The following is a 24,294-nucleotide window of genomic DNA, read 5'->3' as shown; positions in this document are numbered from 1 at the left end:
TGCTTGCTTTCCTGAAGTATTTCTAGTGTTTGGCTGACAGAACACTTCAGAGATTTTTCTCCTTAGCTTATGCTCTCTTTATAACTAGACTACAGTTCATGTTCCAGTAAAATGGCTAATGATTTCATTTGCATCAGAAGAGGAAATTAAAAAGGATCGCAGTCAGACATCAGAGTCTCCACATTGTAGTATTCCAATAATAAACACTTCTGTACTCTGGCTTACTTTTCTTTCCTAAACAGATATTAATTTTCAAAAGTTCCGTAGGTCAGGATGTATCACTAGATGTTCCTGCAACCCTCTGGGTTGAGAAAGTGATGGCTTACTTGAAAGGTAAGGCTGCAAATGAAAGGTAAGAGGAAAGAGCTAGCTGAGTGTAAGTTGTCATAGACCCTTAATCTGGTGTGAAGAGGATGAAGAGGAGTGCAGTTATTTTAATTGCAAAGTACTTGAAGTTTGGATGAAAATACAGAATATTCCTCTGGCAGGTGTCTTACTTTAATATTTTTAATATTTACCAGTTCTGGGCATGTTATTTTTATCTTTTTATTACTTTTTTTGAGAGATGACTGGTAGAAGGCATGAGTGGCTCCTAAAATTATTTTGTTTTCAGAAATGCATTTTTTTTTTCCAATTATGTAGATAGATAGAACTGTAGTTCTTTTAATGGCTCTGAAATTCCTTCGTACCCGTTGAAGAGCTACCTGAAAAATGAATCTGTTTTGGTTATTACATAGATTATGTGTCTATATAATGTATACAAAGTAGCCTTCTCTGAATGCATTCCTGTCAGATGAAGCTGGGTCATGTCTTTGATCAAATGTGTTTTAAAATGGATTGGTCCAGCGAAGCAGTGAAAATCAAAATCCAGCACACAGGTGATGTGAAAACAATTCTGTAAGAAAAACTGAGATTTTGTCTTTCCACAATTTTCTAGATAATCATAAATTTTATTGAATCTTATTGCTGTCAAAACAAAAAATCCATTTTGGATTTCAGAGTTGCTTGTTATCTTAGAACCTAAACACGAGAAAAAAAAAATTTAGTGTGTTCGCGGCTTACCATCATTCTTGTGTTCTAGAATTGTGGAGGCTTTTCTTCTTTCTTGTCTTACAGGTCTGTAGAGGAGGGAAGAGACCAAAACTACTATTGAAATTATTTAAGCAGGACCCTAATCCTGAACACTGTATATTCCAGCTGAGTATCAATAGGCTGGGGTAAAACCACACAGTTCCTTGCCAAAGGAAATTGATTTTGGTCTTGCCAGAGGATGCTGCCACAGAAGCTGAATTTGGTTTTCTGTGTTAATCTGTCTGGCATTGTACAGTACTATAGTGTCAAGGAGTATAAGATTTTCTTAGAGATAATAAATCAATAGCTGTTAGACTTAATAGATTAATGTATGTGTATTGAATATATATTAGAAAGTAACGGAGAATTTCTAGGTTGTAAAAGGACATGCATAATTTGACTGTGAGTTTTTCTTGTTTGAGACTTACTGTCAGGTGCAGGTTCTGTGCTGTGGTTACACTCATCTTCATGTAGATTAAATTACAAGAACCTGCTTTCTTATAAGAAAGGAAAGAGCGGATCTTTTTGATCATCTGAAGTTGAAAATGGATCAATTCATTTAAGATCCCATTGGTGAGAGCAGCCTAATTTTACCTTGAGGGTTCAAATAATTTTGTTATATAAATATATTCCAACCTGTCTTCGCTGAACGTTGCAATGAAGCCTTTCCTTTTTGTCCTCTTCCATCATTGTTTTCTATTGTTTGCATTTTCTCCCAGCTTCTTATGAATATATTTAGTTATGTCGGTAAAGATTTTCCATTGGTTCTCACTGGAGTTTAAGGCGCTTACCTGCAACAATAGCAGACAATTCTTATTTCTTTCTAATCAGCAATTTTACTTTCAGCTAAAAGGATAGGAACCACAGAATCGTGTACAGGTGTCAGAAGCTGATGTTCACTTATTCTTCTTTATCCTCTTCTACCACTGTTCCTCCTATGGAGATACCATTTGACTGTGTGACTTTATATGAGTATCCAAGAGGATATAGGGTTTCTGTTCTAGAAGAACACTGATGATAGATGCATTTGGAATTAATAAAATGAAGCTTTTGGGTCAACAGAAATTATTTTTGTTTTATGCTAAAACATAATTTATAATAAACCAGGTGCTTTCATTATCCTTTATGTATACATACTGCTTATATTTTGTATTTTACCTCTTTGGATATGGGAACAGCTTTAAGGAAATGTGTTGTAGAAGTTCTTTATGTGATTTTAACAGCTTTCAAAAATTCGAAGTAGTAATTGTAGAGACACTATATAAAGGAAACAGTATATTGATGGTTCTCATCTTTTTGGGCAATGATAGCCTTATGCTTCTCAGCCTGCTAATACTCTTCGTTCAAATCAAAATACTTTTAAAAATGTTTATCATCACAGTCATGACTGTGAGGCTGATTAAAGTTGCAAAGTTGCTTCCAACAAATTCTTATGTTGGAGATAGGATGCAAGGGGAAAGAAATGGCCATCTTTGGCATGAAAACTGTTGCAGATCAAAATTCCTATTAACTGCAGTGCGCCTGGACAGTGTATGCTGTTACTCCTTTTCCCTCTGCGCTCCCCAGCTGTCTTTCTGTAGATCCCAAAATTACTGCTTCAGAGAGGAACTCCATGGCTAAAAAGGTGAGTGTTCTGTCGCAATTGTCATCAAGTCCATTATGAAGGGCAACAAAGCTGGTGAGGGGTCTGGAGCACAAGTTTTATGAGGAGTGGCTGAGGGAATTGGGTTTGTTTAGTCTGGAGAAGAGGATTCTGAGGGGAGACCTCATAGCTCTCTACAGCTACCTGAAAGGAGATTGTAGGGAGGTGGGTGTTGGTCTCTTCTCCCAAGTTAAGTTGTGGTAGGACAAGAGGAAGTGGCCTCAAGTTGCAGCAGGGGAGCTTTAGGTTAGATGTTAGGAAAAATGTCTTTACTGAAAGAGTGGTCAGGCACTGGAACAGGCTGCCAAAGGAAGTGGTGGAGTCACCATCGCCGGAGGTGTTAAAAAAACGTGTAGACATGGCACTTCAGGACATGGTTTAGCAGGCATGATGTGTTAAGTTAATGGTTGGACTTGATCTTGGAGGTCTTTTCCAACCTTAAAGATTCTGTAATTCTATGAAATACAACTCACCACAGCCCATATTTCAGGATAGACTGTTTCTGCTTGTCTTCTGCAGTTGGTTTCAAATGGGTGACATGATGATTTTGGATTATTAATTTCTATCTGTGCTTTGTGATGACTAATAATAGGCTAGTAGGCACCTCTGAAAGAGCTTTCTATTGCTTCAGATAATCAAAAAGGGATGCTATTGCCATTGTGTCAGATTTAAGTAACATGACTTCAAGTTTGTGACGATCAGTGTCCGAAATGGTGAGCTGAAGGTAGTGAAGAGTATAATATATGATACCTTAAGCATTAGGCATTTTATGCTCTCTGAGCAGATAATGCTCATGAATGGCTTCAGTATCGGTAGCCAAATAATGTATTACTTTTTTTTTTTTTAAACTCTTTATCCCAACAACTAAGTTAATAGTTCTAGGTGTAACTATACAGGTTGTGAAAACTTAAGGTTTTGAAAGCAGTTTTGTCCGTTGAACTGTGGATTGTCACTGAAGGGGATGCTCTTGCCTTTTGCTGTCTGTCTCAATCGTGTTCCTTCTCTTTCCCCTGCTGCCTCTGAAATTTTGCTTCCTCTGAAATTTGTTCACCTGCTTGATGAATCAGATGAGGATACTGACCGTTAGCTTTCAGATAGATCGCTTTCTCATCTGGCTGACTACGCAAATGGTACTGTGGGCTCAGGAGAGAGAACAGCGATATGCTTCGATAGGGTGAAAAAAAGATAGTTTTGTCTTCAGCAGCAGTTCAGACATTGTTGAACTGCATTCTTGGGCTTAGCCCTCAAGTGGCTAAAAATGAAAACGTGGGGGAGGACATACCTTCTCAAGTTACATGCTTTTGTGCGAGGTTAAAACGAGATGCTGTGACCTTGACTTGGAAGGTTGGTAAAACTGAAATGAATCTCTTGAAGGAAAAGGAATTGAAGTGGTGTGCAGAAGTAGTGGTTCAAAAGAGATGCTTATGCTGGGAAAGTAATTGAACACTGGAGTATCATTTTGTCTTCAGTTTCTTTTCCTGTTTTTTCACCCCAGTATTTCTCTCTGCCTCTAAGGAAAGATACCTGAATTTATATACAAAACCGGAGTCTCTTTCTCAGTATTGAGATAACTATTCAAAATGACCTTGCAGATATTCTTACATTGTGACACATGCTGTGTAAATGTTAGAAGTAAGTAGACTCTTTGCTAATTGTACTATGCAACATGTAAATCAATCTCACACATATAATTTGTACCAGCAGACTACTCAATTTACTTTGCCGAGTCCTACAGATCACCTAAACAGGCTTTCAGAGTTTTTTTGTTTGGAGTTTTTCTCCCTCCAAAGTTACACATTCCCTTTAGTTAGTCCATCTCAGGCTATACATGTATTGACAACTATTTCTTCTTGTACTCATCTTAAAAGTAGAGCTGAATCTTGTATGTTTTGTGAGTCTTCAGGCTGTATTTTTATTATGCCGGCATGTAAATTTGGTGAAGGTGACTATTTGGACCTAGAGATAATTGCCCTGTAACTTCTCATGATAGCAGCAGGCATAGAATATTTTCCAGTGTGTTTGTCATCTCTGACTTCTGAGAACATGCCGTAAAAATAATCTGCCACATACTGGAAAAAATAGATGGCAAGTAAGAAACTCCTGTTTGGGAAAGCTAGATGCTTGTTTGTGTGTAAACGAAACAATAGTTTTCTGTCTCAGAGCTATTGTATTGCTACCACCACCACAACATTTGCATGCCATCCATGCAGAAGTAGTAAAAGTAATAGCACACTCCTGCAGAGTTTGGGAAGGCTAATTTTTCTGTCTTTCAGCATCCAAGTAGAGCTGGTTGAAATTTTTCTTCTGAAATATTCTTCTAATGGAAAACAGGCTACCTGTAAAATGTGAATTTACTGTTTACTAAAGTGAAACCTTTCTTTAACCTAGGTTTACCTCCTGGCTGAGAAACCCTGAATTTAGGGATTTTATGTGTTCTTGATAGACTGTCAGATGTATTGCCTTGGAGTTAGGACTTCCAGACTCCTCAAGAGCTGTAATTGTTGTTTTTCTTGGCTTTCTGTTACTTTCCCAGTTGGCCAACTCCCCTTCTGATAGGGCTGCTATGACTGGAATGGGTTAAACCATCATTTTATTTCTACTGTCTCTACATGATGTTTCAGAAATCACATTCTTTACTAAATTTTGAAGTGTTTTTGTTTGTGTCTTTCATTAAAGAAGAATTTGGAATTTCCTGAGAACAGGAGTCCTGGGGCTTGGGTAGCTGTAGTTGTGTTTTTCCTTCGGAAGGTTCATCTTTAATTGTTTGGTGTATATCAGTTTGGTTATGATCACTTTTAAATAGAGAGTGCTAGGTGCGGGTTTAAGGAGTACTATTAAGTCTGAGTATAAGATGAAAAGGCTTTCAGTAAGAGAAGTATTAACTGGGCAGTGTTACATGGATTATCCCAGGGAATCTCTGCTGTTGTGGTTCTTTGTAAATGTAATGAGCGTGAGTCAGGGCCAAAACTTTGACCTAACACTGACCTCATATACTGAATATGAGTATATGTAGATCTGAGGGTGGCCCTGAGGGGCCTGTTGTTGCTAAAATAAAGAAATATTTTATTTTTTGGTGAGCAGGCTGTTGTAACCCTCTGTTTTCTTCACAGACTGTTACATGGCTTTATGATTTTTTTTTTTTTAAGGATTTAGAAAACTGGTTTCTATTTGCCATGGCTCTGTGGTCTGCAAAGTAATCTTGAGACTCACTGAGTTAGCAATTTCTAATTTTCTTAGATCAGGGAATACATTGCCAGCTACAGTCTACACTGTGCTGTACAACGTTATGTAAACAGGTGACCTTAACCAAGTAAGTTAATCACGTCACTTTTTCTTATTACCATGTGTGTATCTTGAAGCACCAGGACTGGAACTCTGCAAGTGCCTCTTTTCTCTTCCTTTCTCTTGAATCGCAGGGGTTTTTACAGATAGAAATGCTGTTCTTTTATTCTGAGTTAACTGAGGAATTGGAGAAAGAATGTATATTTCTGTAGTGGGAAGAGATTTTTAGTAACTCTTAGATGCACAAAACAAAGTATTCTAAGTAAAAGATTAAAAGATTACCTGGTCTCTTGGGAGTCTTTTGTACTCAATTTTATGAAGTATTTTATTTTTTTTTAAGCCTCACTCTGTGAAAGATAATTTATCTGTCAATATTTTGAGGTAATGTCTATAAATGTAAAAGAGTATCTGCAATTTAATTGTATTTTTTTTCAGCTGGTACTGCTGAGTGTCTTTATTTTGAACTTGGGAAACAGAAAATACTGAGGTTTGAGTGGGGTCTTTTTGTTTGGTTCCTCCCCCCCCCCCCCCCCCGTTTTTTTTTTTGTTTGTTTTTTTTTTTTTAATAGAGCTGGCATGACAATTACCTGTAAGCTGAGTAGAGCAATGTAAAAATTAACTGAATGACTACTCTGCAAAGATTGCTTGTTTTGTGCTTAAGTGAAATGTTTTTGGAGTTTCATGCGAGTTCTTAAAGCAGCATTGGTTGTATAGAAATTACTGACATACTTGACACTGATCTTTGCCAGATACCTTTAGGTGGTCTGGTCATGTTAGAATCTTCTCATTCTGTGTTTTTACATACTTAGTAAATTATAGTGGTCATTACTGCAGTGCTTTTTTGGATCAGAGATGGAAAGTGTTGTTTTATCTGTCCTCTTTTAGAAAATATTTTTACAAATAGTTTTTTAATTATAAAATCTCTCGAGTAGCTTATAGATTTTAAATATCCAAAAATTTAAGTTTTTAGTGTCTTGAAAAATTGGAAATCAGTATGTTCTGTAGAAGTGTACTTTAATACTTCTGCAACAGCTCTTGTTCTCTAATGCACTTAGTACTAAGTGCTTCAACAAAATATTTGAACAGCCACCAAAATCAGAATACTGTATCAGAGCTAATATGTGTTTTCTCTTGCTCTAGTTTGCCTGTCTAGCTATGGCTTCATTATAGCATAAACAGATGATTCCGTTAGCTGAGATGATAATGTTTGAGCTGCTGAATGACATTATTTCTTTGTCTATGCAGGTGTTCTCGTAATTTCTAGCAGTCCTTATAAGCACTTTTTTGTAAGTCCTAGGACCCTATTCCATTTTAAGTATAGCTTTGTGAGGTTTGATAGTCAGGGATCTTGGAGGCAAAATGGGAAAGGATGTTGTTAGGGAATAATAGAAGTTTAAGTTTGAAGTGACACTGGTAGGGTGTTTTTACTCAGTCTCTTCACTGTCCCTTCCTTCTCTGCAGGGTATGCGTGTGAACTCTGCCTTCTGTTACACTCTGCATATGTAGAAAGCTGGGTCCTAGCAGATCTGAGCTGGGGTATTTCTACAGTAAGTAGGAAGAAGCTGCAAGAGCTTGTGCTTTGCTCAGCACAGCTAGACCGAGCTTATTGATACGGATTACTTGTTTGTACATCTGCTAATATAATACTGTGCCTGTGTCCCTCTCTTGGAGCAGAGACAAGAATAAGATGACTGCAATATATAGTGCAGATATTTTGCTGTCTTGTCTGCACCATCTGCATGAACAGATCTGAGGAAGTCTGTGAGGGTCACAGAAGTTCAGATCTTTCTAAGCCTGAAAGTGATGTTAGTGTATTACATGTCACAGTAAGATGAGATGGGGAAGGAGGCCATTGTAGGAGGGAGTGTGTTGCAGTTTGGTGATGAGGAAGTGCAGCTAAAAAGGCAAGGCAAAAGCAGGGAGTTGAAGGTAAGGTAGGCTGGATAACACTGAGGCATAGGGCCATCATTAGGAGACGGACTGTTTAATAAGTGAGAGTTTCAAGTGATTAATGGCTAACTTAACAGGAAGACTTGTGTGAGCTGGAAATTGGGTAAGGGGCATGGAAGGAGGAGACAGTGAATAAATGCTGCAGGACCAGTAAATGCTGAGGGAGGTGCTTGGAGAGAAATGGTCTAAGGAGCATGGATTTTGAATAACTTATTCTTTAAGCAGAGGATCTTTAGTCTTAGCTCTGTGCTTTGCCATACCTAGGTGGGAAGTGTGAGCTTTCAAAGTTACTATAGTAACAAGTTGCTGTTGTAAACTTTATTCTCATTTCCCTTTATGGTTGTCTAGGAAAACCAGTTTTTACCTGAAAATTTCTAGGTCAACTCTGACAAAAAATGCTTTTGTGCTCTGTTTGTGTAGATAAACGTGACAGTTGTAAACATTCTTTTGATCTTTGAATCAATGTAGATTTAAGTTTTGTCTTGCAAGCTATTAATAGCTTGAAGTGCTATTCTAGTGTGATTGCTGTCAGATAAAAATAATTTCCTGCCTTGTAAGACTTTTTCCTCTGCTGCTTAGCAATTTTATTTAAATAAGTATTTTGTTGAGTTAGAATGTTTATAAAATTTTAAAAGGCTTGTAGGAAGACAAATAAAGCAAAAATATTTGTTGTTGTATTTGTGAGAAAACTAGTGCTGTTTAAGAGCATTAAATAGTGGAATGACTTGCATCTATAAATAGTGGTCTTTGATCTTCAATCTTAAGTGTTTTGAGACTGCCAGGTATTTGGAACAGTGTTAAAAGGTAAAACCAAATCCCTGTCTTGTATCGTAACCTGTAACAAGCAATGGCCAGGCCATGTTCAGGGAATGGATCTGCGCAGAATGGCAATTCCTCCAGTGTATACTGAATTCAGCTGAGTGGAAGTGTCCCAGGCCATGCATGGTTTACAGAACCACTGCTGTCTGTCAGACTTCATTATTAGTCTTCTGTGAATTTCAAATTTTTTTAAGTATTTTAAAAAACTTTTCCCTTCCTGTAAAAACAGTTGAATAGAAAATAAGTTGGCCTTTGACTTTTCTAACCTGTGAGTTAGCTTCATTTACTGCCTTTTAGTTCTTGTCTGTGGAAAAAGAAAAAATGTGCAAATAGAACATTATATTGCTGTTCTCCCTCTTTGTATATTATTATTCTCTCTGCCTCATTCACTCCTGTTTTCTTCACTGTCTGTCTATACCCTCTTTAATAGGCAGTAGTTCTATAATACTGAGCATTACTGTTTCTGTTTTGTACACCTTTTTCTAATTATGGTATGCCATTTAAAGTAGGTGTCAAGAAGCTGTTTGTATTGAAGGTAAATGTCTGCTTCTACTCATTTTCAGTTATACCAGGAAGTCTGAGTCAATTTAACGAATGATTTAGTTAGACTGTTGCTTGCTAAACTGACCTTCTGTGGAGGCTCCTTCAGGAAGGTGGTCTTTGCAGTAAGTGCCAAAAACAATCAGTCCATCTGCCTGAACTGTCTGGAAAGATCAGTTTAATGGATTGAAAAATGTTCAGGATGACACCAGCTGTTCTAAAATGTCTCCTTCACTGTGTTAATAACAGTATAGTCTCTGTGTATTGAAATATTATGTTCCTTCTTTACTGAATCCCCTGCAAACCTTGAGCAAAGAAGAAAGTACAGGAAAAAGAAGATGGCGCAGTATACATTCTCATGACTTTAATGTCATCTAACCCAGTAGAGCAATTAGTTTAATTTATGAAGACTATGATCTTATTGAACTACCTTTCAGGATCACTTGGTTAAAAACTGTTGTATGGTTGTTAGTTTCTGTCCTCAAAGGTTTTCAAGACTTGCCTGTATAGAACCCTGAGCAACTTGATCTGACTTCACAGCTGAACCTGGTATCAGCAGTGGTCTCTTCCAACCTGAATTATCCTATGATCCTCTGTTTCTCTGCTACCCACAGCCTGTGACCATATATGTTGAATAACTGCTGGAGCAGAGGAGTTTACATCTGATAGTCGCTGCCAAGAGTACTGTAGTTAACATTGCTTCATTGAAAAATACTCACTTTAAAACTAAATTCAGTTTTAAAAGAGTTTAGCACTTTAATTGTTTGCATAATGATATAACTCTTTTTGTTAGTAGAAAGAAGTATGTATTTATTGTGCCACAGCTGTAAGTTTGTGCAATAGATTTTACATATGTGTCGTCTGATTTCAAAAATTATGATATGAAGAGGTCATCTCCCCCCGACTCTCCAGCAAGCAAGTACTGCACCTTATCCTGCATGTTTTTGGCAAAGAGATGTCTAGTGCCAACCAGCATCTTAGTTTACAGAATTATTTATGAGAATAGCTGATACTTGCAAAGTGTCAGCTCTGAGTAGAAGGCTGATTAGATAACTTCTCAAATGCCTTATAAGCTCAAAAGCTTATGTTTGTGACCTTTAAAATAAATATCTATGATATATTTCAGTAATTACTTTCAAGAGATTCAGACTTTTGTAACAAGACTTTTCAGAAGTATTGGTCATATATGTAGTAGAGCTCTTGAAGATAGCTAAGTGCTAAATGGAAACAAGTATTATCATGTTCCTGGAAGCCTGTATTTAATGACTTCAGATGTATGCATCTTATTTCTATACATGGGCTGCTTTTATTTGTGAATACAGTAAAATTGAATTGCTTTAGATTTAAGCTAGTCTTTTGTTATTGGTTAAGATAGATTTTATGAAAAGGAGTGGTTTGTTTTTTTGGTTTTTTGTTTTTAATTCTCTTGTTTCCAGCACTTTTCTCTAAAGTGTCCCAAAGTGAATATTTTCAGAGATGCAATAGAAGAGTTTTGGAAGGTCTTTCTGGATCATACCAAGTGTTTCTGCAGGCATTTGGATGGAGCTTTGAGTGACCTGGTCCAGTGGAAGGTGTCCCTCCCTGGGGCAGGGGGTTGGAACCAGATGATCTTTAAGATCTCTTCCAGTCCAAACCATTCTATGATTTCTCAAAAGACAAAATATTTCTGAGAATGATTTTGTTTTGTCTTAGATACTTGAATATTAAAAAATATGCAAGGACTGCGTTGACTACTCTGTAGGTAAAAGGGAATCCTTTTAATGAGATTTTTGGTTGTAATTGTCGAGTAATGCAGTACGAAAGTCAGTACATGTATTTCTAGACATTGAGTAAATGTATTGGGTCAAGTATTCTGTTCTGCCGTTTAAGGAGACAGCTATCAATGCAGAAATACAGATTAAAATGTGGTAGATATGGTGTGGTTCGTAGAATAAATGTGGTTTGCAGTTTTGCAGTCCATATAAGGACAGTATGCTTCAAGCTTTAAAAATACAAATTTTCAATGGATTTGAATGACAAAATAGTAACTATTTCACATATTTGCTTGAAAACTTTTGTCCTTTTGTTACTGTATTCAAGCTGAAAAATATCTTCTGTGGTTTTTGCTGATTGCCACCACATTTGTGTTTCCAATATACTCCATCTTTTACTTAATACTGATTTTTCACGTGGTTATTACTTCTTCGGTACCATATTGTTTGTGGATATAAAATCATGTTAATATTTCTCAGGCAACGCAGATAAGCCTGTGTGATGTTGGTAGTGCCAAATGCTTCAAGTCTTAAATGTAGTAAGTTTATTTTGCCTATATATAAACTACATTTTGTATTTCACAGTTCTTATTATGTGGCCGTTTTGTTTTGTATCGGTTTCCTTGTTATTCAAAGAACAGAGACTAAGTGTCAAAACTAATAGTGGATGAGCCTGTTTCTCTTTCATGTTTTCAGTACAGGAATGGCAGTCGACTAATGGTACTGCTTGAAAAGGATGTGAAGGCAGGGGAACTGCTTAGAGAACGCAGTAAAGCCTCTTTTCCGTTTACTTTGAGGTGGAGATACCTTACTGTCTTTCATTTTTCACAGGGTTACACATCGTTCTGGAATGATTGCATCTCTTCAGGATTGCGTGGCTGTATGTTAATTGAGTTGGCATTGCGAGGGCGTCTTCAGCTAGAGGCTTGTGGAATGAGGCGCAAAAGTCTATTAACAAGAAAGGTAAGTGGAGGAAAATGGTCACATTTACTTTTGTGCAATGCTCCAGGTAATACAGTAGCTATAAACTTGCGAGAAAAAGACTTTATTTACATGGGGATAGGGATTCTGAGTAGTGACGTTAAGTTAGATGCACAGAGTTAAAAGTGTTTAAATGGTGAGCTGAAGTGCCTTGGAAAGCCTTCTGAACTATTTCTATGTTGCTGTTTTTTCTCTTTAACATGTTCTTGCTGCTTTTGGGAGCCGTGCACAAACAGTTGGCAGTGGCTCTGGCCAGGGTGTGGCGGCAGCCGTAACTGCTGAGAACCAGTAGCACCAGTTGTAATCTGCTGAAGGAACTGACTTTTGCAATGTTGGTGAGGTGTGGGCTGAGGCTGAAAGGAATGGCTAACTGACAGCCTGCCAGATGTATCCTGCAAGCTACCGGTTTAATTCTGGTGTACGCAGTTTTACAGTTGTGCTTGCAATGCATGGGAAGGAAATGATCCTTGTACCTTGGGCCCCTGAGAACACAAAACTATATCTAGTTTAAGCATGTGGCCAGTGTCTTAAATTTGTTGCACTCACTGACCTTTAAGATAGGCAAATTTTTAAGCTCTTTATTGAAGTAGGCTGAAGATTTAAGGCCTCAGTTTATTACTTCTGCCACTGGATTTTTCCTCAATACAAAATGCACAAAGTCACATAAAGAATTTTTACTTCATCAGCATTAGAGGATACTTGTAAAATAAGCTGAAGACATGGTCAAATGTGGTCTATCCACCACAAATAAATTCTCTTTCATGGCACATTTCCCTGTCAATATTATCTTTTGCTAAATTTTTTAAAGGAAAGCTTACAAATTCCCCAACCTTCTCCCACCTTCTTCCTCTTCTGAAGAATTGAACCTCTGTTCAGACAAACAGCTTCTACTTCTTTTAACTTCGTTTAAGCATATTCAGCTTTGATTAGTTTGCACTTTTTTTTTTTTTTTCCTCCAAAGCTTTTGGCTCCTTAAGCATTCAGGAATGTTCTTTAGCAGTTACTTTCATTCTGTGCAAACCTTGTCAGCTCTATCTACCTGAAGTTTTAACTATGGGGTTTTTTTAGGAGAATGGAAAAATAACCTGTACATACCTTCAGTAAAGAATACAAGCAAAATTATAGTAATCTTTTGTGCTGTTTTGTTTTGTGGATTTGGTGGGGGGGACACACACTTGGTTTTTTCAGGGTGTTTTTTTGTTAAATTTTATCATGTGGTTTTGAGGGTGGGTAGATGTGTTTGTTTCTCTCTCCCCCCCCCCCCCCCCCCCCCCCGTTGTTTTAAGGAGATCTAAAAGCTACCCAGTATTAAAGTTCTTGTTCTTTCTGCTGTTGTAAGGCAATCAAGAGATTTATTTTTGCAGACAGGAGGGTTCTATGAAAAACGTTTTAATTTAAGATTCAAATTAAGATTGGTTTCTTTTTAAGTGATTTCTTGCAAATAAAATCTTGAACTGCTGATGTATGAGAGATTTGTTCCCCCCCTGCACTACCTTTCTCAATTTAGAAATCATTCTCATGAATGCCTTGTGGTGTTTTGTATTTCACCTGAAGGGCCAGGAACTTAGCTTCTTTCTCTACCTTAGCTCCTCTGTTAAAGAGAGGAAGAAAAATCCCCCCTTCTGGATGCATAATCTTCTGTGGTGATTCAATTCACAAGATCCCCAACCTGCTCAATTTCCCAGTCCTGTGCTGTTATGACTCTGAAGAGAGTTAGCCATGAAGCATTAATCAATAAATCCTTCAAGAAAGAGCAGATCCATGAAGACAGGAGAGAGGAGGCTAGGCTTCTACTGTTGCCTGTCTCCGTGTGCTGGGAAGGGGAAGGGAAGAGAAGTACCATGAAAGTGTGAACCGAAATACTTTTGTTTGAGGGCAAGGATGGGCAGAAGAATCTGTGCAGTGAGCATTCAGTGTAGCGGAGAAGTGAGAAGAAACAGTCCTGTATGCCTGGCTGTAGAGAACAGGTAAACTTGGAAACAAAATCACTGTGCATTGTGGCTTCACAAGAGCTTATGGAGTCCTCACTGAGTTGATTGGGGGGAGTCTATGCTTCTTACAGCTCTTTCCTCTAAATCCCTGTATGTTTAGGCTCATGCTGTCGTGCACTATATTAAGGCTAGCTTCTTAAACCTTGTTGCAGTGGTAGAAAAAAATATCTTAACCCCAAATAAGCAAGGAAAGCTATTTTCTAAACTTTAAAAAGAAACCCCTTCTGTATATCCTAGACTTAAAAGCACTTTTTATCTCTTCAGTGAGATTTGGTTTGGGATTTTTAAAGTAATAAAACAGGTCAAAAAGACTACTTCATATCTTACGTGTTAAAGTGAGATGGTAGGTTACCAACTCCAGCAGGCTGGAGCGATTTAGTGTAACTTAAAGTTATGGTGAAGCTAATAATATGTGACACTTCAAAGAAAGTAAAATACTACTGCAATATCTATTTTAAAAAGAAGTAAAGAGAAATAAGTTGAGTGTTTTTAGGCTAATTATTAAAGAAAGATCTGAAAGGTGGCTATTAATAGCCACAATCTACGAGCTTAAAAACCCAGCTTGAAGTATGCTCCTGTATAGTTAAAGAACAGAAACTTACAGAAATTCAGGCTCTCAGTATAAAACTGGAAGATATGTAATATCACCATGTGGTTAAGAGAGGTTTTGAGCGATGCTGTAGTGCAAGCTTGTAAATCAAAAAGATAAATGTGCATAGTTGTGTGTTTAGTTTCAATTAGGGATTGTCTGGATTAAAATGTAGTTGTGTTCTTGAAACCAAATGTCCAAGTTATACACTTGGAGTGATCTCTGGCTCCCCAAAATGGAGTCCTGGACTGTATCTCAAGAGACCATTTAACAGATAATGAGATTTCTCTTGTCCCTCCCTGGCAGATGTTTAGTTTTAAAATTCTCCGCTGAACGCAATTGAACTGGATGTTTAATTTGCCTGTTGAAGTTTTTGACAGTATGTCCTGCATGATCCTGCATCTTCCATATTTCCAGAATAAGCTTGTATCTTTTATTTTTCCCCGAAGTAGGCACCCTAAACTATTGTTTGGTATGCCTTCTGTAAAAATATCTTACATCCTTTCTCTTTAGGTCTAAAAAAAAACTTTTTCCTTTTAGCCTAGCATTGCAGACTGGTTCATTCTTGCTGATTTTTATTTAAAAATCTTAGTTTCTGTGCTTTATATATACCATCTAAATTGGAAATAGTATACTAGCTATGACCTGTTAGATATTCACAAAAATCTCTCCAGCTATTTTAATTTCATCTCATTGACTTTGTACACATCTCCGATTTGGGATCAGCTGCCAGTATTGAAGCTGTCTTACCATTGCAACTCATTTCAGTGTCATCTGCAGACCCTGTGAGAACGTATTGTACTCCTCTATTGGCTGTAGTAGGAATTATTAGAACTACAGAACAGAACTAAGCCAGGATGTATTTCAGTAGGACACTTAAACTTTTCCATGACACCTTTCTGACTACTGTGAAGTTTTACAAAAGAAAAACCAGCTTTCACTTGCTTCTTCTCTTGTATATGTTGTATTGTGTTTATGTGTTAGTTTTTCTGTCAATTGCCTATTATCTTTTTACCTGATGCTTGTGAATTGCTAACTTGTAAAACTATTTAAATTGACAGATTTAGTTGTTAATTTCATAAAGAGCTTTGAAACTGTAGTTATTATTCTTTTCCTAAAGAAAGATAGATTTCATTGTTATTTTGTTTTTATTCAAACATATTGACTTGGACTAATTTAATCTATATGTTTTCATTTGGTGCTCTTATTTTTCTAACCAGAAAAAATTGTATTCGTACATGATTTATATAACTACTTATGCTGGTAAAAAAGCAGTTACTCAAATTCTTAACCTTTATTGTGTTACTGTGAATGATTTTTTTTTTGTTGCTGTTCTGTGCTCTCTTGAGGGAAGAGCTCACATAATTTTAGAAGTTATTTAATAACAAACTTAAATGATACTTTGTTTATTATTGCATATTAAGGGGTTTATTAATACATACGTATTTTGCCTAATACCTGTGTTTTAACTGTTAGTGAATGGAATGTAGTGTTGCTGGTCAATGTGTTTTTCAGAGCTGTAGAACTTACAGATGTTGTCTTAAACTATTTTTATCCATGAATATATGGAAGAATAAAACTAGTTTTTCTACTTTTTCAGTTTGTAATTGATTTCTCAATTTCACATGGCCTAATTGTTTAACCCTGGCTGGGTTAGTAGGTTATCTTCCTAAAAAAATTAGTTGTTATGCATGTTATTAATACTATAGTTTCAGTCAATTAAGGTTAATTTCACTTATAGATAATATAAGACTTAACATATCTAGGATTTTAAGTAAAAAGCTACTTTTTTTTTAACAACTAGGTATTTTTTAGAGTTACATATTCTTAGATATGGTTCCTTTTTTTTTTTTTTAAATTTCCTTTGTTTTGATAAGAGGTAGATTTTTTGAGTTTTTATTGGTGGATGTTTGTGGCATATGAATTAAGTGAAAATACTGACTGTGTTTTATTCTATCCTAGGTGATTTGCAAGTCAGATGCTCCTACAGGGGATGTTCTGCTCGATGAAGCTCTGAAACACATAAAAGAGACCCAGCCTCCTGAAACAGTACAAAATTGGATTGAACTGCTTAGTGGTAAGCCTTGGACATAATGTATTTGTGGTTTTTGGTTTCTTCACCACCATCTTCCCCCCCCCCTCCCCCCAATAAAGCTAATTATCTGGCATCACTAGAGATTATACTGTAAAGTTTTTAGGGAGAAAGAATGCAAAAAAAGTTAATTAGTCTGTCCTCTAGGGTAGTCTCTTGTTGATTGTAGCTTTTAATCAAATACAAGTAACTGTTGCTTTTGACTTAACTTGGTACAGAAAGAATGTATATGGAAGTGTCAAAGGGTGTCTCAGCTCTGTGGAAGAGATATTCTGAAGTAAATCAGGACTGCACCCTTGGGAAATAACTGCATTTCTCTGTAATTGGAAATGACAGTTAGTAGCTAAGTTTGGAGTATAGGTATATGGATTCAGTATTCAGATCTTTTGATAAAGAAAGGAGATAAGAAGCTTACCACTCAGATGTAAAAATTGGGGATGATTTCGTCATTAATCATAGAGAAAGGGTAAAAAGTCAGGAGTTCTACTTTTCCATTAACTGGAGAAATGTAATAAATATTTTCAAATGTTAGATACTTCACTTTGTTCAAAACAAGTCTTCAACATGTGTGCTTTATATGTAGCTCTTCCTGTAAATCTAGTAAGTAGTTGCAAAAAAAAAAAAGAAATGTCAGTTGGATTTAATCTCTACAATTGCAGTTAACATTTTTCATATACCTCACCAACAGTTGTGTCCTCAGGATGCATAAATGAAACAGAAATGAATAAAACAATGACCATCTATTAATATGTAGCACTTCTATTGTTTTCTTGGGTTTTTTTTTTCTGTAGCTGGAATTCATCACCAGGGTTTGTCTGTTTTTACAAAACACATGAAATGCAACTTCCTTGGAGTAGATCAGAGCTGTACTTCAGTTGCACAAACAGTTGAGAAAAAAACCCCACTGTTTTGTCAACATGACTTTGGGTGGTAGGGGGTCATGAGACTTGATGTTGTCTATCTAAATCTGTTACTTGTAATAACCGAGAAGTAGGAGTTTAAAAAAATCAGCAAAATCCCTCCACCTCTCTCTCCCCTCTTGTTTTCATGATGTTCTTCCCATTCGTCCTGTAGCACCTTAAGCAGCTGTCTTTGCACATTAGTTCATACTTCTGTCCTTGGCATCCCTCCCCTGTTGCTCCTTGACTGTCAGGCAGAAGGGAGATACAGGAGGACAAAGCAGCTCTTGTCAGTGGAGGGCCTGTCTGCTGTGTAGTCTTGCAGTTCAGTTATTGCTCAGCTCTCCTTCACTTTTACAGCCTGCAAAAACAATTTTTTTTGTCCCAAATACATAATTTGTGCTGACGTTTCACCTTCTTTCCCAGTGTGGAGCACATCAAGTTAGTACTGATTCAAAAAAAGGTCAGCTAATGAATGAACAATGTTGAACATTTTCCTTGAGCTAAGCTAAGGTTTTCCCAAGCCTGCTGGGCTTTGGCTCTGGGAAGATAGTTATCATCACTGCTGTGGCTAAAACTTGGATCAATCATTTTTACTTACAGATGTAATTACTACTTCTTGGATGGCATTGGATTTCTTTGCATTTCCCACAGTTTAGAGATCTGCCCTTTGAAGAAAAGTATTTTGGTGTTTTGTTTTGATTTGGTTTTTTTTTTTTTTTAATAAACTCTTTTAGAATTTTGCTTTAGGGCCTGATCCTGGAAAATGGCTACCTTAGCTGTAATTATCAGGAGTTCAGAGCCATCATAGAAATATTTATATGGAGGTGTAAGGTGATGTTTTCCAGGCTGACATTTATAAGATATCCTCTCAGGGAAGCAAGTGTAGGAATACAGAAGTTTGGATCAAAATGTCAGATCTTGTAGGTGTAACAAACATCTGTTTGTGTGAGTGTCTGTGTAGTTGAAGAGATTGGTCACAAGATGTCACCACAGTACTGATTTTTGTTACAGTATAGCCACATCCACCAAAAAAAAAGTAGAAAAATCTAGGAAATAGCCTTTGCCTTGTGAAACACTGTAAGGAAACTTTTTGTGTGTGTGTGAGGGTGATAGTTTAATTCAATGAGGTGTGGGACCTACAGAGACTTGAGTAGTTCAGGCCTGGGTGGGTTCTCTGCCTTTCACGACATGGTTGATGTCACTTCATTTGTTTACTTAACTTGGCTGATACTTTGGATACAGTATATGTCACCCTCCATCACAGTGGGAGAAACTTAAAGTAATTTGTTGTTGTTGTTGTTATTGTTGTTTTTATGATTTTATGCTAACCAATGAATTATTAAAAGCTTTGTGATATAGAAACAACTTGATACAGAAATTCTTGTATCCTTTATAGAAAGCCCCGTCTATGTAAGAAATACTTAATGCTGTTTCTTCTATCACCTCTTAAAATGCATAGACTCTTTTATATCAGGAGGAGATTTTAATACTTATGATAAATACTTAGGGTGTCTGGACCTGAAATTTTTAGCTTGTTAAGTGAACTCTTAAGCAAAGGCGGATTTCTCAGTGCTTAACAGCTTCAGCTTTGTCAGTAGCTGTTGACGCTGATTTTGTGCTTTTTAAATTCCCTCCTCTATGCATACACAGTCATGCACTGTGAAGGGCCCAATTCTCCTGCCTTTACAAAAAGCGTTAGAAATAATTTTTATAGAAACGTTAAAGTTCCTGCCCAACATGTGCTCCTGTATAGACACACCTCCCACACTCACAGAGTGCATGATCACTGTTTCACCCGGTGGGGGCAGGAAGGGAGAGAATAATGAAAACCTGAAGAAATAGAGAAATGTATAGGGTAGGTGTACATTAGCTTGTCTGTGTGTCAGAAAGAAAGGCAATGACACTTCTTCCAATCTTTCAAATGGTAAAAGGCTGGAAGCGGACAGATTAACGAGACTGGAGGAAATGCTTATTTTTATTTTTATTATTAAAAGCAAACTCTTTCTTCATGACTGGTTTGGGTTTTGTTTTGGTTTTTCTTCTTCTGTGCAAGACTGCTTTTTTTGTAATATCCTTAATCAGGATATGGCTTAGCTAGCATTTTGTGCAAACTTTAAATGTAAACTGGAGCTCCTCCAAGGAGATCCTTATGGTCTCTGTCTCTATGCCTGTATCTGGATAGGTCAGAGATCAGAGAAATGCTGATGCTAGTACAGTAACTTAGTTTAATAGTCAGCTATATGAATTTGACAGCTCATTCTGCACCACAGGGGAGAAAAAAAATCACTGTAATAGTACAGTTTAAACTTTGCCTGACTGTTGGGGTTTTTGCTTGCTTTTCTAGGTGAAACATGGAACCCACTGAAGTTGCACTACCAACTAAGAAATGTCCGTGAACGGTTAGCTAAAAACCTAGTGGAAAAAGGTGTACTGACAACAGAGAAACAGAACTTCCTTCTTTTTGACATGACTACACACCCTCTCACCAACAACAACATCAAACAGCGCCTCATCAAGAAGGTTCAAGAAGCAGTTCTTGACAAATGGGTGAATGATCCTCACCGCATGGACAAGCGCTTGCTGGCTCTCGTTTATTTAGCCCATGCTTCAGATGTTCTGGAGAACGCTTTTGCCCCGCTTTTGGATGAGCAGTATGATTTAGCCACAAAGAGAGTGCGGCAGCTTCTGGATTTAGACCCTGAGGTTGAATGTATGAAAGCCAACACGAATGAGGTTCTGTGGGCTGTTGTAGCAGCTTTCACAAAGTAACTGCATTCAGACTGAAGTGTTCTCTCTTCTTTCATGTAAACCAGTTGTTTCTCTTCTATTGACTATTCATGTTTTCTGTAATTTGTACCTTCTCATATGATGAATCGGCTCTTGTTTAATGGGAATTATAAGTGGTGTATTCCCTCCTTCTCTATGTATCTGTGTACAGGATTCTGCTGGTACAAGAGACCCTCCTGTTTAAAAACAACAGAAAATGGTTTTACTGCCATATTGGCATTCCATTTCCTAGTCAGTTTGAGTTATCTGAAATACTTTTAACCTGTTTTTCATCTTACTGTTACTGAAGTGGTTTAACATGGAAAGCACCTCAAGGAGGAAATGTGCATGCAGTTGGATCACTAGTCTCAGCTGACACAGATATGTGCATGCATCAGTACTTCTGCAGAACAATTCATAACAGATTAAAAAGGGCCTTTTTAAATCACCAAAGCTCCACGTTGAAGTGTCTGTCAGGCCATTTTATACACAAATGTTGTTTCATTATATATAACAAAATTACTTTTACAAGCAGAAATGCCATTAAGCAGCTTTGTCAATAGTTCCTGTAAAAATGCCCCATAAATTTTACTTTTCATGCAAGTCTCTTGTGTACTTATGTTTTGATTAGAACGATAGCTGAGTCATAAGGCTAGTATAGAAAGGTCCAGTTGTTTCATAAACCAGTTTTGGGATGGGATACATTCCATTATGTTGTGTATATATAGTTCAAACTGTACATTAACAACTGCCCCATCTTAGTATTTTGCAAGATCTGCTTAGCTGTACACCTGGTGCCCCTTAGCTGCTGTCAGCCATTGCCATTCGATGGAAAGAAAGGCCTCCTGTAAAAAGCATGTACGTGAAAGCTGTTTGTTTCCAGTGTCTACAGAGTTTGCCATACAGACATTCTCAGTCTATGCATTGCCTTTGATAATTAGTGCGTGGAGAGACTACATTCTGTCATCATTTGTACTTCTCCCCTCACCTTCCACACCCTGTATGAAAGAGGCTTGTGACCAGTACAATTCTTGAATGCAGTTTTTAATTTTGTACACAAATTATTTGTCTCAAATGTCATAATCTATTTCACATAGAACAAAACTTCAAAAACAAAAAGTCAGTCCTAGCAGGTGTTGCATGCAAGTGGTTAGCCAGTAATGACTGCAGTTCAGATGATTAAGATTACTGTAATGGGATGCTCTGCTGTATTTTAATTTTTTTATATACAATTATGCTGATTAGCACACTATTGTAAAAAAAAAAAAAAACATATAAAACTTTGGCTTTTTAAAATTTATTGCCTCTTTGCCACTGCTTGTTATCTCCCATTGGTTTCACAGTGTAAATATGATGCATTGGAAAAATTAAGCATTGATTCATATATACTTTTTTTCTCATAACAATGCAAATTTATAGTGGGGCTTACAGGTGTTTAGAAACTTTTTTTTGGTTAATATTCACAGCAAGAATACTAGATGGTGTATAACTGTAGAGTTGAAATTTAAGGGATCCCGTAATCTGTATACTAGCTTTTTACCTACAGTAAATAAACTGATCTTGAAAGTGCCTGAAACAGACCAAGCATGTCATTTTTATTTTTTTTGTTGCTAATTAGAAAGGTTTTATTGCTTAACTGAAAGCTTTAGTTAATATCCTTCTTATTAGAAAGGGAGAGTTTATATTAAGTAGATCAAACTGACCTAATCAGCGGTGTTGCTTAGATCTGCAGGATTCATGACTGAGACAGGCTGAGTTAGCTTGTGAGTATGCAGCTGTGCCTGCCATGAGTAGATCTCTTCTACCTTGAGCACAACTTTAGAGCCTCATCTGTGACCAGACTTCCAATTTTGCACTTCATTTTCAATCATTTAGATGCTTAAGTAGTTGACTTCAAAATAACAACGGAAATTCATCATACCTATATAACCTTTTTTTAGTAAAGGTTTTTAAAATATGTCCTTAGCATTTAATGGCACACTGTTCTTTTGATTCTTAAATGATATTTCTTTAGAAAAATGCAATTAAAATTATATTGTAAGATATATCGAACTGTGGTTTACAAATAAAAAGACAAACAGTGTTTTCTTAGTTGTAAGATGCCGTGTCTAAAACTTTGAGGAGTGTGGGCATGACCTTTGGACACTTTAAACATCTCAAAACGTGATTACGTTGAGGAAAAATGAAAGCTGCCGTGCTGCTCTTACATTTGACAGGTTATAGAACGCTTTCTGTACTTGATAGTATATGCTAACTCACTGCTTTCATTGCCTGCCACTTATGTAATCTATTTTCTCATTTTCTATTGCTCTTTAAGAGGAGAGAAAAGTAATCAGGTGGAAAATTCATAAAAATAGTGGAGTATTCAGAAGCAAGTTGAGTGCACGAAACTTTAAAAATGCTTTGGAAATCTAAGCTAATTGAAATGTGCTTCAGACAAAGTATCTTTCATAGTCTCGTCTGTCCTCTCGTCTTCATTCTGTGAGTATTTTCCGTGTTCCTCCTGGTTTCATGTTGGGTGGTGGAGGGCATTAGGATTTTGTCACCCTTGCAGCCACATGGTTTAAAAAAAGCGACCTTTCAATCCTCCCCTCCCCAAAAAAGAATTCGCCCCCCTATAGAAGGTAAGCTGATAAATACTGTAGGCAGTCTATTTTGCTTAAAGGTAGAACCTCTGTCTGCGATGGTGAGAGTTTGTACTGGCTGAACTTTGATGTAAGTAGGAAAAGTTTTGTGAAGAGCGACACTGTCTTTTGTTAGACCACCTGGTATAAGCCTGGATGTGCAGGGGGAATAGATGAGCTTTTGGAGTCTTGAGTCTTATGTTGTGATTTAAAAAATCCACAGCCTCACGTGTGCTACCAGACCTTGCCTCTAACAAGGAAGGTAAGTTTGAACAGGGACTGAGTTAGCTAACATCCTTGCTTTTGATGCTATTTCAGGGCCTCATAAAATGGTTAAACATGGAGACTGCTTTGTGCTGAGATTCAAGTACCCTTCTTAATAGTTGCTACTGCAGCTCACAGAGGCCTGGTTTTAAGTTGTCTGCTGCACGTCCTCAGCTCTCAATGGCTGCTTAAAGTGAAGACTGCTATCCATATAGCCTGAGTTTGAAGATGTGCCTCAAGGAGGATCATTACATTATTCAGGGACACATTTCTTTAAAACAGTTGTTCGTGTTAATGTCAAAACCAGGATTTTGAAAGTTAAATCCCCAAGCAGTGTGTGTGTATATATGTGGTTTTACAACCCTTGAGATTTATGTCCTCTGTTTCTTGAGATGTTATAGTGCTCCTGTATAGGATGCTAGTGAAACCTATGTGCCATACATGATGCTTTCCAGGCAAACATTGCCTAAATTGGCTATGAGAGGCTGGTGACCGAGTGCTCATGTGTTCATGCCCATTTCTCCTACAAAGTGAAGATCTGTATTAACTAATGTGTTCTCTGTGAACTGGACTGAATCTGTACTGAAACAAAATAAAGCGCCCTTTAAAGCTGTGAGCTGCAAATGGTTACTGCGTATCACATGCATGCAATACCTAAAGGATTTTTTTTTTTTTTTTCATTTGCTAAGTAATTTCCAGTTTTTCCTGAGGCTCTGGTCTTCACCAGTTTGGGAAACAAAAGTTTTCCATCGGAGTCTCAGTTCTGCCTCAGCTGGGTTTCAGGCACTTCAGGTAGTCAAAACCTGCTACGTCCTAGGTTCCCCTGTTGTCCATCTATCTTTCCATATGGAAGGAAGTTTGCAGCTTTAAAGAACAACAAATTTCTTGAAAAAGTAACTCATTTATTCTGTGCTAATGGTCAATGTATACAACAGTTTAATTACTCAGGAAATTAGATGCTGTCAAGTGCTTTCTAAGTGTCAGGATATCAAGTGTGATTTCAGGTGTGTGTATGAGGTGGCCTCCTTGG

At 37.1% G+C, this 24,294-nt stretch overlaps 1 protein-coding gene across 1 annotated transcript in view; it reads left to right on the top strand.

The window, feature by feature from the left end:
* The window catches only part of GOLPH3 (golgi phosphoprotein 3), a 32,854-nt gene extending 8,978 nt beyond the window's left edge, over positions 1 to 23,876 (top strand). The window contains exons 2-4 of the mRNA XM_086770462.1: positions 11,887 to 12,018; positions 16,579 to 16,693; positions 19,955 to 23,876. Of these exons, the coding sequence (XP_086626588.1) occupies positions 11,887 to 12,018; positions 16,579 to 16,693; positions 19,955 to 20,379 (672 nt within the window). The 3' untranslated portion in view covers positions 20,380 to 23,876. The remainder of the gene's footprint in view (positions 1 to 11,886; positions 12,019 to 16,578; positions 16,694 to 19,954) is intronic.
* Positions 23,877 to 24,294: the final 418 nt, after the last annotated feature.

Source organism: Chlamydotis macqueenii, chromosome Z (assembly GCF_036417535.1).
Source record: "Chlamydotis macqueenii isolate bChlMac1 chromosome Z, bChlMac1.mat, whole genome shotgun sequence".
In the NCBI taxonomy this organism is placed as follows: Eukaryota; Metazoa; Chordata; class Aves; order Otidiformes; family Otididae; genus Chlamydotis; species Chlamydotis macqueenii.
The sequence above is the reverse complement of the archived record's forward strand: the minus strand, read 5'-3'. Positions and strand labels throughout refer to the sequence as shown.